At 40.2% G+C, this 14,161-nt stretch overlaps 1 protein-coding gene across 5 annotated transcripts in view; it reads right to left on the bottom strand.

Annotated features, from left to right (window-relative positions):
* Positions 1–511: 511 nt before the first annotated feature.
* mus81 (mus81 structure-specific endonuclease subunit) overlaps positions 512–14,161 on the bottom strand; it is a 49,997-nt gene continuing 36,347 nt past the window's right edge. For 4 of the 5 annotated variants that reach the window (XM_067118726.1, XM_067118724.1, XM_067118727.1 and 1 more), the window contains exons 11-15: positions 10,604–10,754; positions 9,498–9,661; positions 5,652–5,790; positions 5,230–5,442; positions 512–961 (exon numbers count right to left, since the gene is read on the bottom strand). In XM_067118726.1, the coding sequence (XP_066974827.1) occupies positions 797–961; positions 5,230–5,442; positions 5,652–5,790; positions 9,498–9,661; positions 10,604–10,754 (832 nt within the window). In that variant the 3' untranslated portion in view covers positions 512–796. The remainder of the gene's footprint in view (positions 962–5,229; positions 5,443–5,651; positions 5,791–9,497; positions 9,662–10,603; positions 10,755–14,161) is intronic. The other variant, XR_010855671.1, reaches the window with a different exon arrangement.

Below are 14,161 nucleotides of genomic sequence, written 5' to 3'. Positions count from 1 at the left end.
ATTTCTCAGGCTTGAGTGTTAACAGCTGTTTGTTAGAATTGTAAGGCACAAGAAGGAAATATCCAGTAACATCCAATTGTTCTGGCTTCAGGAGGCCATCAAGCAGGCACATAATCATTCTGGCAAGGGGGTTTGTTTTATATCCCAGACAAGGGTCCGCAAAATCAAGAGCATTGTTCTTCTCCTTGTGTTAAATATAACTCTTCACTTATCACAGGTTTTGAGGGCAGGTGTTTGATGATGTCAAACTACCTTTACTGCTTCGTACCTGTGGGACCTTGTTTGCGAGTCCTTGGATACATCTTGTACCTCTGCTAGGACAGAACAGCACCTTGCTTGAAGGTTATGGTGTTGAAAGGTTGGAGTTTTTAATTGGTAGAGCATACTTATCTGGGATTCTGCAATGTAATGCTATGTTGCAATACTTTTGTTATATTTAGGCTCTTATTTACTATATAAAATAGGCTGTTATGACAAGTAGTTAAAATTACAAGGCCAGTCAAAAACAAAATAAAAATTAAACTTTAATTTAGCATAATACAATGTCATTTCACTTCACACTTGTATATGTATTATAGATATTCTAAATAAAAATACCCTAGATTATGTGTCCTAATTGTAGATACTGTATTTATAAAATATCCATAGTGTTTGTAGTGACAACACATAGATTATGTGTCCTAATTGTAGATACTGTATTTATAAAATATCCATAGTGTTTGTAGTGACAACACAAACACACAAGTATCTTATGTTTCTTATCAGTTAAAGTATACTAAAATATGTAAGTTACTGACTACTGTAGCATCAGGTTAGTATACAACTTAGCTACATGCATACTCAGAGCTGGACCAAAATTTCTTCCTGCTTTCCCACATTTTACTGAGGTAAGCAAGTTTACACTTTCCACAGGATTTTCAAGACTTTCATATGCTGACATCAAGGCAGCAGGGGTTTCATACTGAAAAGAGATAATACAACACTATTACACAGCAATAATTATAAGAAAACCATGCAAATAAGCCCACTGCTGACTAAAAAATGTTTAAAGCACAAAAATAGTAAAAGTAGCCTGAAATTTAATTCAACATTTTATGGCAAGCACTTTATACTCGTGCTGTATTTTTGAACTTCACAGCTAGTGCTACTTTTGCTGCTGATATCTAGTCCACCAACTTGAAACAGTTTACATATTTATTAGTATATAAAATTGGCTACATATTGATTAGTATATAAAAATGGCTTCAAGATACTGTGAAAACTAGAGTATTGATGGGTAATTGGTAGCCAAAGGGATTTCTAATGGCTGTAGGCTATGTGCTCTTAAGGAAAAATTAAATTTGATCTTTTAGTAGGGTAAGGCTGAGCACAAATACACTTAAGAGTGATACACTTTTAGTGGTTAAATATGACAGGTTTGTTCTTCTCCTCCCTAGAAATGTATACATTTAACTTCCAAGCTCTAAATCCAAGATCAGTATTTTCAAGTAGGATCGCAGACACTAAGATCAAATATTCTACAGTCATTACTACTCTTAACTCTTAACAGATAGTTAATAGGTTTTCTACATTTCCTTGTTTAACATGATTGTAATGACTAATGCCACTCTCATGAGGTTATAAGTAACATCATGAAGAGGTTACTTGTTATGAACAATTTCAGGAAAATGAAAAGCTTGAATATTTTTTAGTTTTGGAAAGTAATTTTTATTTTTCCTAGATACAAACCTATGCTTTCAGAAATGTTTAGAACAAGGCATGATGTGGCTGCCACTGTCTTAACTAGAACAAAAAAAAAAAAAAAAAGAAGCTTATTGGTTAGGTCTAAGAGTCACTCATAACCTGAGCTGGGTTAGCTCTTCCATTTTGTGAATCAGCCTGCTTGCAGTACTGCTCACCTCCATGATTGGGAGAGATCAGAACCATGAGGGGATGTACAGGAGGGTAAACTTCCCTATGAAGACCATCCATTTTCCTTGGTACACCCTGGCAGGTGAGGGCCTAAGGGTGTCTATGATAGCCTCTGCAGAATGCTCTGAGAAGCCTTTCTTTTGCATGAGCTGCTTGATAGTTTCCAGCCATGAAGCCAGAGGGAGCCTACCTGTTGTGCTCCTGAACCAGAAAATCAGGGGCCTGGGGTAGTTCCCTTGGGATGTCTACTAGAAGGTAGAAGAGGCCTGTGTACCACTGTGCATGAGGCCACGAGTTGCCGCCAATGTCATTCTCAGCCCCTGAGACATGAAGAACCTGTTGACCGCATTCCTCATCTGGCTGAAAAGGGAAGACGTACAAATCCATGTCCCACGGGTGCTGGTAGGCCCCCTGCAGTGCTGCCCTTTGGTGGAGGAGGTGTGTGTACCTCTCCGCATAGTTCCTCGCTGGGTGAGCGGGTTCCGTTCTCAGCTACCACTCTGTTGGTCGCGAGTTCGAATCTCTGACCGGCCAGTGAAGAACAAGAGGAATTTGTTTCTGGTGATAGAAATTCATTTCTCGCTATAATGTGGTTCGGATTCCACAATAAGCTGTAGGTCCCGTTGCTAGGTAACCAATTGGTTCTTAGCCACATAAAGATTCAAAAGTAAAATCTAATCCTTTGGGCCAGCCCTAGGAGAGCTGTTAATCAGCTCAGTGGTCTGGTTAAACTAAGATATACTTAACTTTTTTAACCTCTCCGCATGAGGCCATGAAGGTGCCACCATCATTCTCAGCCCCTGAAGCACAAAGAGCCTGCTGATCGGATTCCTAATCTGGCTGAACGGGGGGAAAGGCATACATGTCCATGTTGTCCCAAGGGTGCTGGAAGGCGCCCTGCAGCGCTACCATTTGGTCAGGGACCAGAGAACAGTACAGGGGAGCTTGGCATTTCTCGTTGTGGCAAACAGGTCGAGCAATGGCCCCTGCCCAAGCCCTATCAACTTGTTAGCTACCCTCAGATTTAGGGACCCCTCAGTGCCTACTACCTGGCTCGCTCTGCAGAGCTGGTATGCATTGATGATGTTCTTGCCTGGAATGTACTTGGCTGCTGTCAGGTCTGTGCCCCAGGTCTCTGACCACTTCTGCGTTTCAACTGCCAGGTTGTTCAGCTCTAGGGAAAAGGTGCATCCCTGCTTGTGTATGTAGGCTAACACTATGGCATTGTCGCTCATGACAACTACCAACTTTCCACAAGTTGCTCCTGAAAGTATTGGAATGCCAGCCAGATTGCTTGTATCTCCAGGAGGTTGATGTGCTCTATCCTCTCCTTCAGTCTCAACATCCCTAAAGCACACAAGCCATTCACAAGTGCACCCCACCCTCTTCGAAATGCATATCAGAATACAAGCATCTCCAGTGGTGGACAGCTGAGTGGTACTCCCTGGAGTCTCTCCACTACCTCAGGTCTTCTCTTGATCCTCCGTTGACTTAATCATAGCAACGAGGGTTTGTCCGTTTTTTTCCAGGACATCTTTTAACTGCTATTGGAGGGGTCTAATGCATGCTCTACCCCTGGGGGCTAGCTTCTCTAGGGAGACCAAGTGCCCAAGAAGGACTTTCCACAGCTTTGCTGGTCGTTGGGGCACTGTGAGGAATGGTTCAGCGATACTCGGGAAGTTCTAGATCCTCTCATTTGATGGGTATAACCTTCCCATTACTTTGTTGGTCCTCATCCCTAGGTGTGTGTGTGTGTGTGTGTGTGTGTGTGTGTGTGTGTGTGTGTGTGTGTGTGTGTGTGTGTGTGTGTGTGTGTGTGTTTTTACAATCACCCCCAAGTCCTTATGCAGTGCCAGGATCTCATTCCTATGCTGTTCTGCCTCATCAACTGAGGATGTCCAGGTACTGTCAAAGTCTGGTTCCCTTTGCATGTCCCAAGCCGACACCAGTTGAAAGATTCAAGTGAAGACTTTTGGGGCCATTGTCAGTCCAAGGCAAGGGGCCCTGAACTGGTACATGTATACTATTACCCAAGAGGCCTTGTGGATGGGGATGTGCAAGTATGCATCCTGCAGGTCTATTGACACCATGTAGTGACATACCCTAACAGATGCCAGGACGAACTGAGGCATCTCCATGGTAAAGGATGTCTGCTGCAGGTAAAGGTTCAGAGTCGAGAGGTATATCACTGGGTGCCCGCCCCCATGCCTTCTCCACAAAGAGCATGGCCTCTTATCTCCTGCCACAGGGCTTGCCATTTGGGAGTTGTCCCTGTAGGAGGGAATGGCACTGGTGTCTGGGCCTGAGGAAGTTCCGTTGCCCTGATGGGTAGTCTGTTGCTTTGCTGAAGGACTATGACTCTCCACTCCTCCGCCCTGTATTGCTGCTCGGCTCTCTCTCTCTCTCTCTCTCTCTCTCTCTCTCTCTCTCACAGGAGTCCACCAAACTCCTCGTTGAAGAGGCCCGAGGGGCTACAATTATGGAACTTTCACTGTTGTAGCCTCTTCCCTTGCCTTTGTCTGCAGGGTGCTTCTCTATTAAGACCTGCTGCAGAATAGTCTGGTCCTGTCTGTTGCTGCTCTGCTTTGGGGAGGGGCGGGAAGCAGAGTGGGGTGAGACCCTGTACTATCTGTCTCGGGAAATGCTCTATCCCCACTCCAATCTCCTCTGAGATCAAGATGGGGGTCTCCTGCTGCTGGAATGTCTAGTGGAGCTACTGCTACACTCCTGAAGGCAAGGCAACAGGACACGACTGCTAGTTCTTCATCCGCTCTGCTTCCTCAAGTTGCTCCATCACTTTGTCCTGCTGCTGCCATGGGATGAACCACTTCTGCTCATCTTGGAGGCTGATCTGTCTCTCTGATGTAAGGAGGAAGTAAGGTGGGATGCCGACATAACCAAGGAAGAGGAGACTGAATGAGTATGTCTGTTCCCCTTTTCACCTCTCAGAGACTGCGACCTCTCCAGCCTCTGGTACTTCGCTGGCAGGGAAGGGCCTGCTGACTGCCCTCGCCCTCCTCTTGGATGCTTCCTTCTCACCCCTGTCCAATTTTGGGAAGAAGATGGCAGACAGGTTGACTGAGAGGATCCTTTGTCCTTCTTGGATTCAGCCTACTACTATCGGCTGGAGAGGTTAGCCACCCTTGACCCAGAAATCCATGACCACCTTCAAGATATCCTTGACTAATGCTGTTGCTAAGAATTTTTTGCCTTCAGTCCACTGTGTTAATTGCATAGTACATTACTCCTCAGAAACACATTACAAACATACTACTGAAGATTCTAGATATGAAAATACTTGAGAAAAATACTCCCTACCTTATCTACAAGTGCTTTAGCTTTATCCACACTTAATCCATGAAGCTGCAGTAAATGTTTGACAAACATCTCCTTCACTGATAACTGGTGATTCTTCATTGATGCCACATTGAAATCTTTAAAAGGTACTAATGCTGTCTCAACAATCTCGCCATTTGTTAACTTTCCTCTGTTTTGTAAGTCCTCTAATCCTACACTCTTCAAATTTTTTCCCTGCAAGAGTAAAAGTTCTTATATGATAAGTAAAACCCTCTAATGTTATTTAAATGTTTACAAAAAGGACTATTCTACTAACAGTCAACTGCACTCTGTATTGAATACTCCCACATAAAAGGCTCTACTGTGTATACCTAAAAATAATATGAATTAATTTCAAAATCTATGTTCATAGTATCACCAAACTCCAGCGATAATTAACTTACCTGGTATCTACTTTGCAAGCAGCGAGTCATAATCGTTAGAAAAGCTGCACTCTCAATTTGATCCTTTGTAACTTTCACAGTAAAACCATCTACCACTTGTGTGTTGGTAATTGCTTGCAAGCAGGTAGATTCAGGGAGACTGTAAAAATAACAGACCATTATCAGTATCAAAGGAAAGGGACAAGGACCAGTATGGATTAACACCACTAAATGACGCTAGAATGTCATTAACCTGAAAATAGAAAGACTGCATTTTTGTAAAGCAAATGTAAAATTTAGAAAATAATTTGCATTTTTCTTAGACATACAGACCAAAAGTTTTTAATATGAGAATTCCCAGCATGAGCTGGAAATGATCACTGAAGTCTGGTGACAAAGTATTTATCTGGTGGCAAGAAGGTGAGCGGCATGGCACCATCCACTGTCCTGTCAGTAACTAGTCATCTTTCCCAGCAAACATAGACCAAGCAGGATTGGTTGAGGTGGGGACATAAGAAAAGGCTCTATTTTGCATAACAAAGAAAAATAAAAAAAATTTTCAAGATATAAAATATATTACTGTACAGTATTTGTATACTTACCTCTATTAAAAAGGTAGCTTGCATTTTTGTGCTGTAGGTGCAGTCAGTATTCAAAAAAAAAAAAAAAAAAACACACCTTTTCTCCACCAGGTGAGTGTACAATGTTCCCATTCTGGTCAGAATTATTCTTGACAACCCACTAAGATGCTGGAAGGCTTGAGGAGGAGGGGGATTTATACTTTAAACGTACATAAGTATCCAAATAATAAGTTTCATATTGATAGCGTAGCTGCTGTTCGCCCTCAAGGAGTTACTCTCATGGTCCCTAGAGGGACCCATAAGTTAGACTAAGCAATTTCACAGAGTTCTCTTCTAGTTGGTCTCAGCCAGTATAGTGCACGTTGACACTGATAGAGTATAGGACTCAAGACGAGAGGGCTTTTTCTCGTCTACAGCGACTGCCTAGGTTCAATTTCTATTCTTAAACTGCAGATGTGGCAAAAGCGCATTACATGTCAACTGTTATTGTGTCAACCATGCACTCTGCGTGAGACTATTTACTCCTGGAATGCCTATCAAAGGCAAAGGAAGAGGTGGAGCCCAACAGGAATTGTATGGTGGGGGCTCATCTCCCCTTGGGGACAGTATTATCTTCAACAGACTAGGGTGGAAATGGTCTCATTCCCCCCCCCCCTCCTTAAAGAGGTTTTTCCAAAAATCGATCCCCTCTTTGGAAGATTACAAGCAGAAGGCCCTTTTAAAGGGAGCCATAGAGAAACATACGTATTTTCGACATCAAGCACATCTCTTCAGTGTCCACAAGAAGGATTCTTTTGAACAGAGGGTGACCCTTGACCTATCAGAATTGAACAAACACATTGTTTGCCACAAGTTTTGGATGACTACTGTTCCCCAAGTACGTTCAATCACTCCACAGCGGACCTGGACCATTTCTAAAGATCTGAAAGACGCATACTGGCACGTCCCTATTGTCGCTCCTTTCCGCCCCCTTCCTGGGGTTCCGGATAGGGAAGGAAACGTACAGATTCAAAGTCTCGCCCTTTGGGCTAAACATTCCCTGAAGAGTTTTTACGAAATTAGCAGCAGTAGTTGTCTAAGAACTCAGAAAAAAAGGAATTCAACTGGTAGCCTACCTAGACAACTGGCTGATCTGGGGGCCTACCAGAAAAAGTGTGCTTACGAAACCTAAGAGTGGTGGTCGACAGACTCAAGTCAAAAGGTTTTCTAATAAATTGGAACAAATCCCGCCTTACATCCAGCAGAAGCTTTTAGTGGCTGGGACTTTGTTGGGATACTCTTCATGGCCAGTTGTCTCTTCCCACGAATACTCAAAACACAAAAATGGCAGGACCCAGAAAGGTTCCTTGCACAGCCCAGCGTTTCTAGACGTCAGTCAGAACGTATGATGGGCCTGTTACAGTTCGTATCTGTGGTAGACCCAATCATCAGATGCCAATTAAAAAATGTAACAAATTCTGGCTATCGCATGCAAGAAAAAGAAAGACTCGCGATCAGCATCATGAGTGATAATACACACGGATGCCTCCTTGACAGGTTGAGGCGGCCATTGGGAGGATCATCAGGTAGCAGGGAGGTGGCCACCTGCTCTGAGGAAGTGTCATATCAACTTTTTGGAGCTGATGGCTGCCTTTCTGTCTCAGAAAACTGAAGCCTCCAAAAGGGGCACACATTTTGTTGGTCCTAGACAACAGGACTGCAATATCTTGCATCAAGAAGTCGGGCTCATGTTCACCACCTCTCAATACAGTAATGCTATCCATCCTTCAGATGACGCAAGCCAAGAAGTCGCGCTTGTCTGCAATTCACCTCACAGGGTCTCTCAATGTAATGGCACAGGTAATGCACTCACACAAGGCAGACCTGACTCACCTGTGAGGTCTTGACAAATATGCTGAGGCAAAGTAAAAGATATAAATAATGCACAAAAATTACACACAAAATTACCATGCTTTCAAGACACAACACTACTTCATGTAAAACAGCCAGCATATTAAGCAAATACAGTACAACCTCTTGAAACCACCATTCTGTGGTCAGGGAACTCCCATGGTTCAGCTCAATTTTGAATCGGCCACCATTAGTTCGTTGAGCAGCCACGAGGGCGGCACCACACTGTTTACAACTTCCCAACAGCAAAAATTATGCCATATATCTTTTGTTTTTATGAAAATAATTGTTAGAAATGAAAATGTGTGAGGTCAAATATGTTTTCAATATTAACTTTAACTGAATACAGTAAATATATTTTTGTAAATACTCCACTTGAGAAGGCTCTACCAAGTCAGAACTTTTAACCAAAACAAAGACAGTTGGCAACGCACGAATTTCTTACTCTTCGAGTGCTTGAAAGACTTATAATTGCTAGGTTTTGATAATTTCTTTTACATAGCTGTATGTTTACCCATTTGATATGCCACCCATGAGATCAGATGATGATAGAGGTAAGAAGCGCAAGCATAAATCTTTATTTATGCTAGAAAATATTTCTATCCTTTCCCTGTTACAAAATGGTTAGTGTTCACTTTCCTCAACAGATGAGTGTGTTTATTTACTTTCTTTGACGTGAATGTACTGAGTGGTTGCCAAAATTCATTCTTTATTTTTGTCATTTCATTACCCTCTACAACCAAAATAAATGATGAAGAAACTAATAGCTATAATTAAGAAGATAGTAAACTTAGATGAAAGTCACTGATAATATTCTGCAGATTCTGAGAAAAGTTAAATAGTTGACTTATGGTTAGGCTAACTCAAGAATGCAGGCTAATGTGTTAAATAAAGTATTGTACACTATCTCTAAGAAAATTATACAGTAGGAAGTTAGAAAATGATAAAGCGAAAATATTATATGGGTAATAAAATGATGAAGTAGTAAGCTAAGTTAGCAACTAGGCTAATTGTATGTGGAATACATAAGGGCTTCATTTTTTAGGGGTGTATTCTGTATTCATGGATTTTCTCTGGTCCAGCAGTGGCCAGGTCCCAAGGTTCCCGGAATTAAGAGGTTGGACTGTAACAAAATCGCCTTTACACATGAAAAGTGATTAGTAACAAGATTTAAGTATTTTGCTAGGTCACAGAAAACTAAATTAATCAGCAATTATGGGTATCTGTAGACAATAAATATGTTAATGCAAAAAATATTTTTCGTCTGTTAGAAAACTGATGAATTTAATGAATATTCAGGACACAACTGTATGGCATATATAAGACTGATGGGGTTATGATGAAACAAACTGAAAGGAGTTGAAAATTCCAAGACAAACAACATTTTCAAAGTGACCTTAGATTTTGTGATCCATATTCTTCCACTAAGTATATAGGGTTTGACAATCCAGACTGCTTTAGACGAAACTTCTGCTCCTTGAATCTTCCATCTCTTATACTCTTTGCCAGATCATCCATTCTCTTGCGCTCCACTATGTAAGGCAGCACCAACTCCTTTGGCTTAAAATAAAAAATAAAATTAACTCATAAGAATATTTAACAAAATTAAACTGCAAATTTTGAAAGACTTTACAAGACCTGTGCTAAGATAAAAAAAAAAATTACTTAAGATGTGATGTATCTACAGCATGTTAATACAAACCACCTTGCACAATTGGAAGAAAAGCTTATGAGTCTACGTTTCAATTATCAGTAAATGATTAAAATTATTTCATATCTCCATCATGAAATTACAAATACCAAATAATCAAAAACTGAACCAAACTCATTCATCTCTTATCATAAATGCAGTTTTTTTAAATAAAAATTTATTTTTTCAGTACATTATTAGACGCTTTAGATTGTAAGCTTTCCCTTCCAGTATGTTCTCTAAATCCTCTACTGGCAAAACAGAAATACATAAAGTGTATCCAGACAAGTCTACAAGCTTTGCTGGGTTGAATGGACAAATTACCTCACATCACTCTCTGGCTGGGTGAGCAGGTATTTCAGCAGGAGGGGACTTGCTGCTATTCGGACACCAACTCTAAACCTTGGAGTGAGCATACTATTGAATGACTGGGTCTGAAGTCATGACCTTTCCAGCATGCAGAATGTATAATAACCACATATTTTCTAATAAATCAATTTTTCATTTTTTCAACATAGGTCATTTTTCTTAACCACCCCTCTATTTTTACTTGATTTTGAGCTTGTTTCATTCCTTTTTCCCTCTGTATCTCTAATGGCAACTGTACCTTTATTTTACAGCATGAAATAATAGATTACTTGATTTGTATATTGATCATGAAAAGTTATTCCCAGTAACATGACTATTTGATTTGTAAATTGATCATGAAGGATACTATCAGTACCAAGACTATTTGGCAGTAAAAAGTATGTTACCAATTGGAAAATTTTCAAATTCTAATAATAGACAAAACTTTAAATTTGATCATTTACCTCACTACAGCTGCTCTGAAAACTAGAACGCTCACGAGCAATCCACAAAAAATCCCCAATATGAAGTTTACGAATGTCATACTGCACTCTGTGCTTTTTCAATTCACTGATGAAAATTTCTTTGGTGTTGAGCTTGGCCATTCCCTGAAATCTAGAAAGTCATTGTTTTCAATGAACTATAATCTAGAAAGTCATTGTTTTCAATGAACTATAAAACATTCTTAGTAACACAAACCATGTTCCCTGAAAATGCTAACAGAAGGAAGCTTATAATGCCATGAATTGTCTAGTGATTAAAGTGCCTCTGACACATCAGTGAAGACTCCATGTGAATTTCAAGAATACTGTTTTATAATACAAACCGTGTATTCATATATATTCTTAATGTTCCAAGTTCAGTCTTTTGTCTGTCAGACAGGAGGAGGTAATGTTACTACACATGCATCATCTTGATTTCAGTTTACTGTAAACTGTAGTCAGACAGCAAGTTTTATAGGGATGAGATGAGGGTACTCCTTATATGGTGGAGGGTTTGTATGAAAAGCTTTGTCAAAATCCCATCAATTTTAAATATGCATGAATTGCTATTTAGGCAGGAGAATGAGGTGCTCAATACCCCCAGAGTGTTGGTATATTAAACTGTAGAATATGGGAGAGCACTTGGGGACTGGCATGGGTTAGGAACAAACACTCTGGTAACATAACTAAATGTTATAGTGAGGTTAAATTCCATGACATGTAAAGCAGGGAACTTGTACCATTTAAGTCTTTTAGATTGGGTAATACAATTCCGAAGTTGGATTATGAGGAAGTCAAAGATGATTTGTACTTCAGTAAATCTCCCAAGGTAAAATATGGCCCACCATGACTACTGGTTTCAGTATAAACATAGCCAACCATTCATGAGAAATATTTCTTGAATAAAAAAAATAAGGGTAGACTGCCACCACTGACTACTTGAATGTAAATTAGAAGGCAAACCCAAATTGTACTTAAGAGTAACAGAAGTAGCAAGGACTAAAACTTCATGGGTTCCTCCACTGCCCTGATTGAAATGAATAGTTTGGAGTTGTCACCCTTGAAATCTTGGTCCTCTGTATGTAATATATGACAGCCTCATAGGGCAAAGCAAGAGGTCCTTTTAATTTTTTACTATATATAATGGAAGACAAGGAATAAATGGTAAAGGGTGCAGTGGAACAGTCCTGGCAACTTGTTATTTCGCTCTTCACTATGACGTTGGGTGCCAATGGCAACACACAAATGACCAACCTCTAGGGTATGTGTAACCTTTCCTATCTTGTGTGTGTGTGAATCTCAGTGATCCATCTAGAAAGGGCAAATGGTATCAGGAAGAAAATCTTCAATGTGAGATCTAGCAAAGAAGCTTCCTGAAGTGGCTTACATGAAGGCTTCTTAAGTCTCTTAGACTAGGAAGGAATCCTAATGGGGTTTCAGCAATCCATAAGGAACCTCATTTCTGAAGTGCTGGAACAGCCTCTTCAACTTCACTGAGAAACTCATAGTCCTAAAATTCAATCACCTATGAGAGGGCATACGTATGTTGCTCAATAGTATATTTTGACAGCTTCCTGTGCTGATGTAAGAAGTGGATAAAATCAGCAATTGTAGGTAAAATGGAGTCAAAACCAGATCAACATCCACCTCACTATACCAACTGTAGAGTTGGTTCCATTTCGGCTAGTAGAGATTGTTGGATGAATTTCTGCAAGACCTTACTATGGCGGTGGCTGCTATCTCTAAAAAAAAAAAAAAAAAAATCTTTGAGGCAATGCTGGATAAAATGAATGCAAAGGGTGCCTAGGTTGCTGTTCCACCAGTAAGTCTGCAGTTGCTTCAGAAATTTCTTCCAGGTCAGGAGGCTCCTCACCATGGAATAGATCTGTAAATTACTCCCACCACTGCTAAAAGGAAGCTATCAGTCAGAGGCATCTTAGTGTTCTTACAGGTTTGGAGCTTGTAAAAGTCCATGTGACCACTGATAGTTGGGCACTTTCTCCTAATGTCAGCAATCTTTCATCCAGCTCTCCTCATAGCTTTCAAACATACCCATCCTCTTCTTTTCATTCCTCCATGAAGCATCTTTAGTTCTTCATTCTACTTTCATAACCTTTCATTTTCACTTTCTTCATTCTTTTTTCAGCAATTTTACTTCTATTTCCATGATACACTTTCTGTCTCTTCTGGAACCTATGCTTTGATTCATACCCAACATTGAAAGAGGAAATGGAGAGGAAAGAGAGTGAGAATGAAAGGTTATGAGAGGAGAATAAAGAAGAGAAGAGGAAGTGTTGCTAAGAGAGCTGAGGAAAGAATGAATGAGAAAATTGTTGACACGAGGAAAATATCGGGGGGCTGGAAGATGCAGCAGGGTAGTGTCAAAAGACCTCTACTTCTATGACAGCACCCATCAGAGTAAGCAATGGGAGTAATGAAAAAGGGAATACAGAGTTTGAAAGAAGAAAGGAAAAAGGCACAGAGTACTGTGCAATGGCAAACTGTCAGTAAAGGAATGAACAAGAGTTAAGATTCATTATATTTGTCATCGAATGAGTCTGTGGGTATGAGTGGTGAAGACTCAATGGAGGGGATGAGTGAGGCAGAACATGAAGTGGAATAGGAGAGTGTTGATTTAAGAAATGTAGCAGATTTCAAGGGTTAGTGTACCTGGGAAAAAAGACACAATTGACATATTCAGGGAGTATGAGAATTTTTGCACAGAGAAGTTTTGAGAAAATAAAAGATTCGGGGTACAAGAGATATGAAGTTTTTTGAAAGCAAGTTTGGCTAAATTCTATGAGACAATTATGAGTATAGGGGATCAGAAATAAAACACTGTTAAACAGGGAGTAACAGAACAAGGAAGGAGAATAAGAGTAGAGTGAAGTATCAGGAAAGGAATGAGTCTGAAGAAGTGAGAATGGGGAAGAATGAGTACAAACATATGCTCAGTGATTAGAGACCTTGAATAGGAAGAAGTTCGGGAAGGTGGACATATATGAAAATAACGCTCTCATGAAAAAATTTCTTGCCACTATGTATGCCAGCATGGCTGAGTGCACTGAAATGGGATGTGTTGGAAATAGCATAAGATCATGAGTTTGAATTGGATATGAATAGGAGGAACAAAAGCAGTGTGTATGCATACATAGAAGCCCTGATAAGTTATCTGGTAAATTTTATGGCTAAGTTTTTAGATAACTATTATAGGAATGAAAGTAGTAAGAGAATGAGACGAAAGAAGAGTATGTGCAGGACAGCCAGAGTGAAGAGATAAGAGAGCAGGTCCAGAGAAAGGGTATAAGAAGGTTGGGGCATCTTCAACACTGGGGAATACAGAATCTTGTTACCAAGTTTAAATGAGTGATTCCAAGTTGTGTTGAGAATCCTTCACAGAAGGTGATGGTTTATATTTCCATAGGAACAATTTAGGTTACTACAGCTGAAGTGCAATTACAAATAGAAAAAGAATTTCCATTAATTTTATTCTACTAATCAAACTGACAGTTTTTTCCTAGCTGAACTGCAGACAAGCAG

This window comes from Macrobrachium rosenbergii, chromosome 16, assembly GCF_040412425.1.
Source record: "Macrobrachium rosenbergii isolate ZJJX-2024 chromosome 16, ASM4041242v1, whole genome shotgun sequence".
NCBI lineage: Eukaryota > Metazoa > Arthropoda > Malacostraca > Decapoda > Palaemonidae > Macrobrachium > Macrobrachium rosenbergii.
The sequence above is the reverse complement of the archived record's forward strand: the minus strand, read 5'-3'. Positions and strand labels throughout refer to the sequence as shown.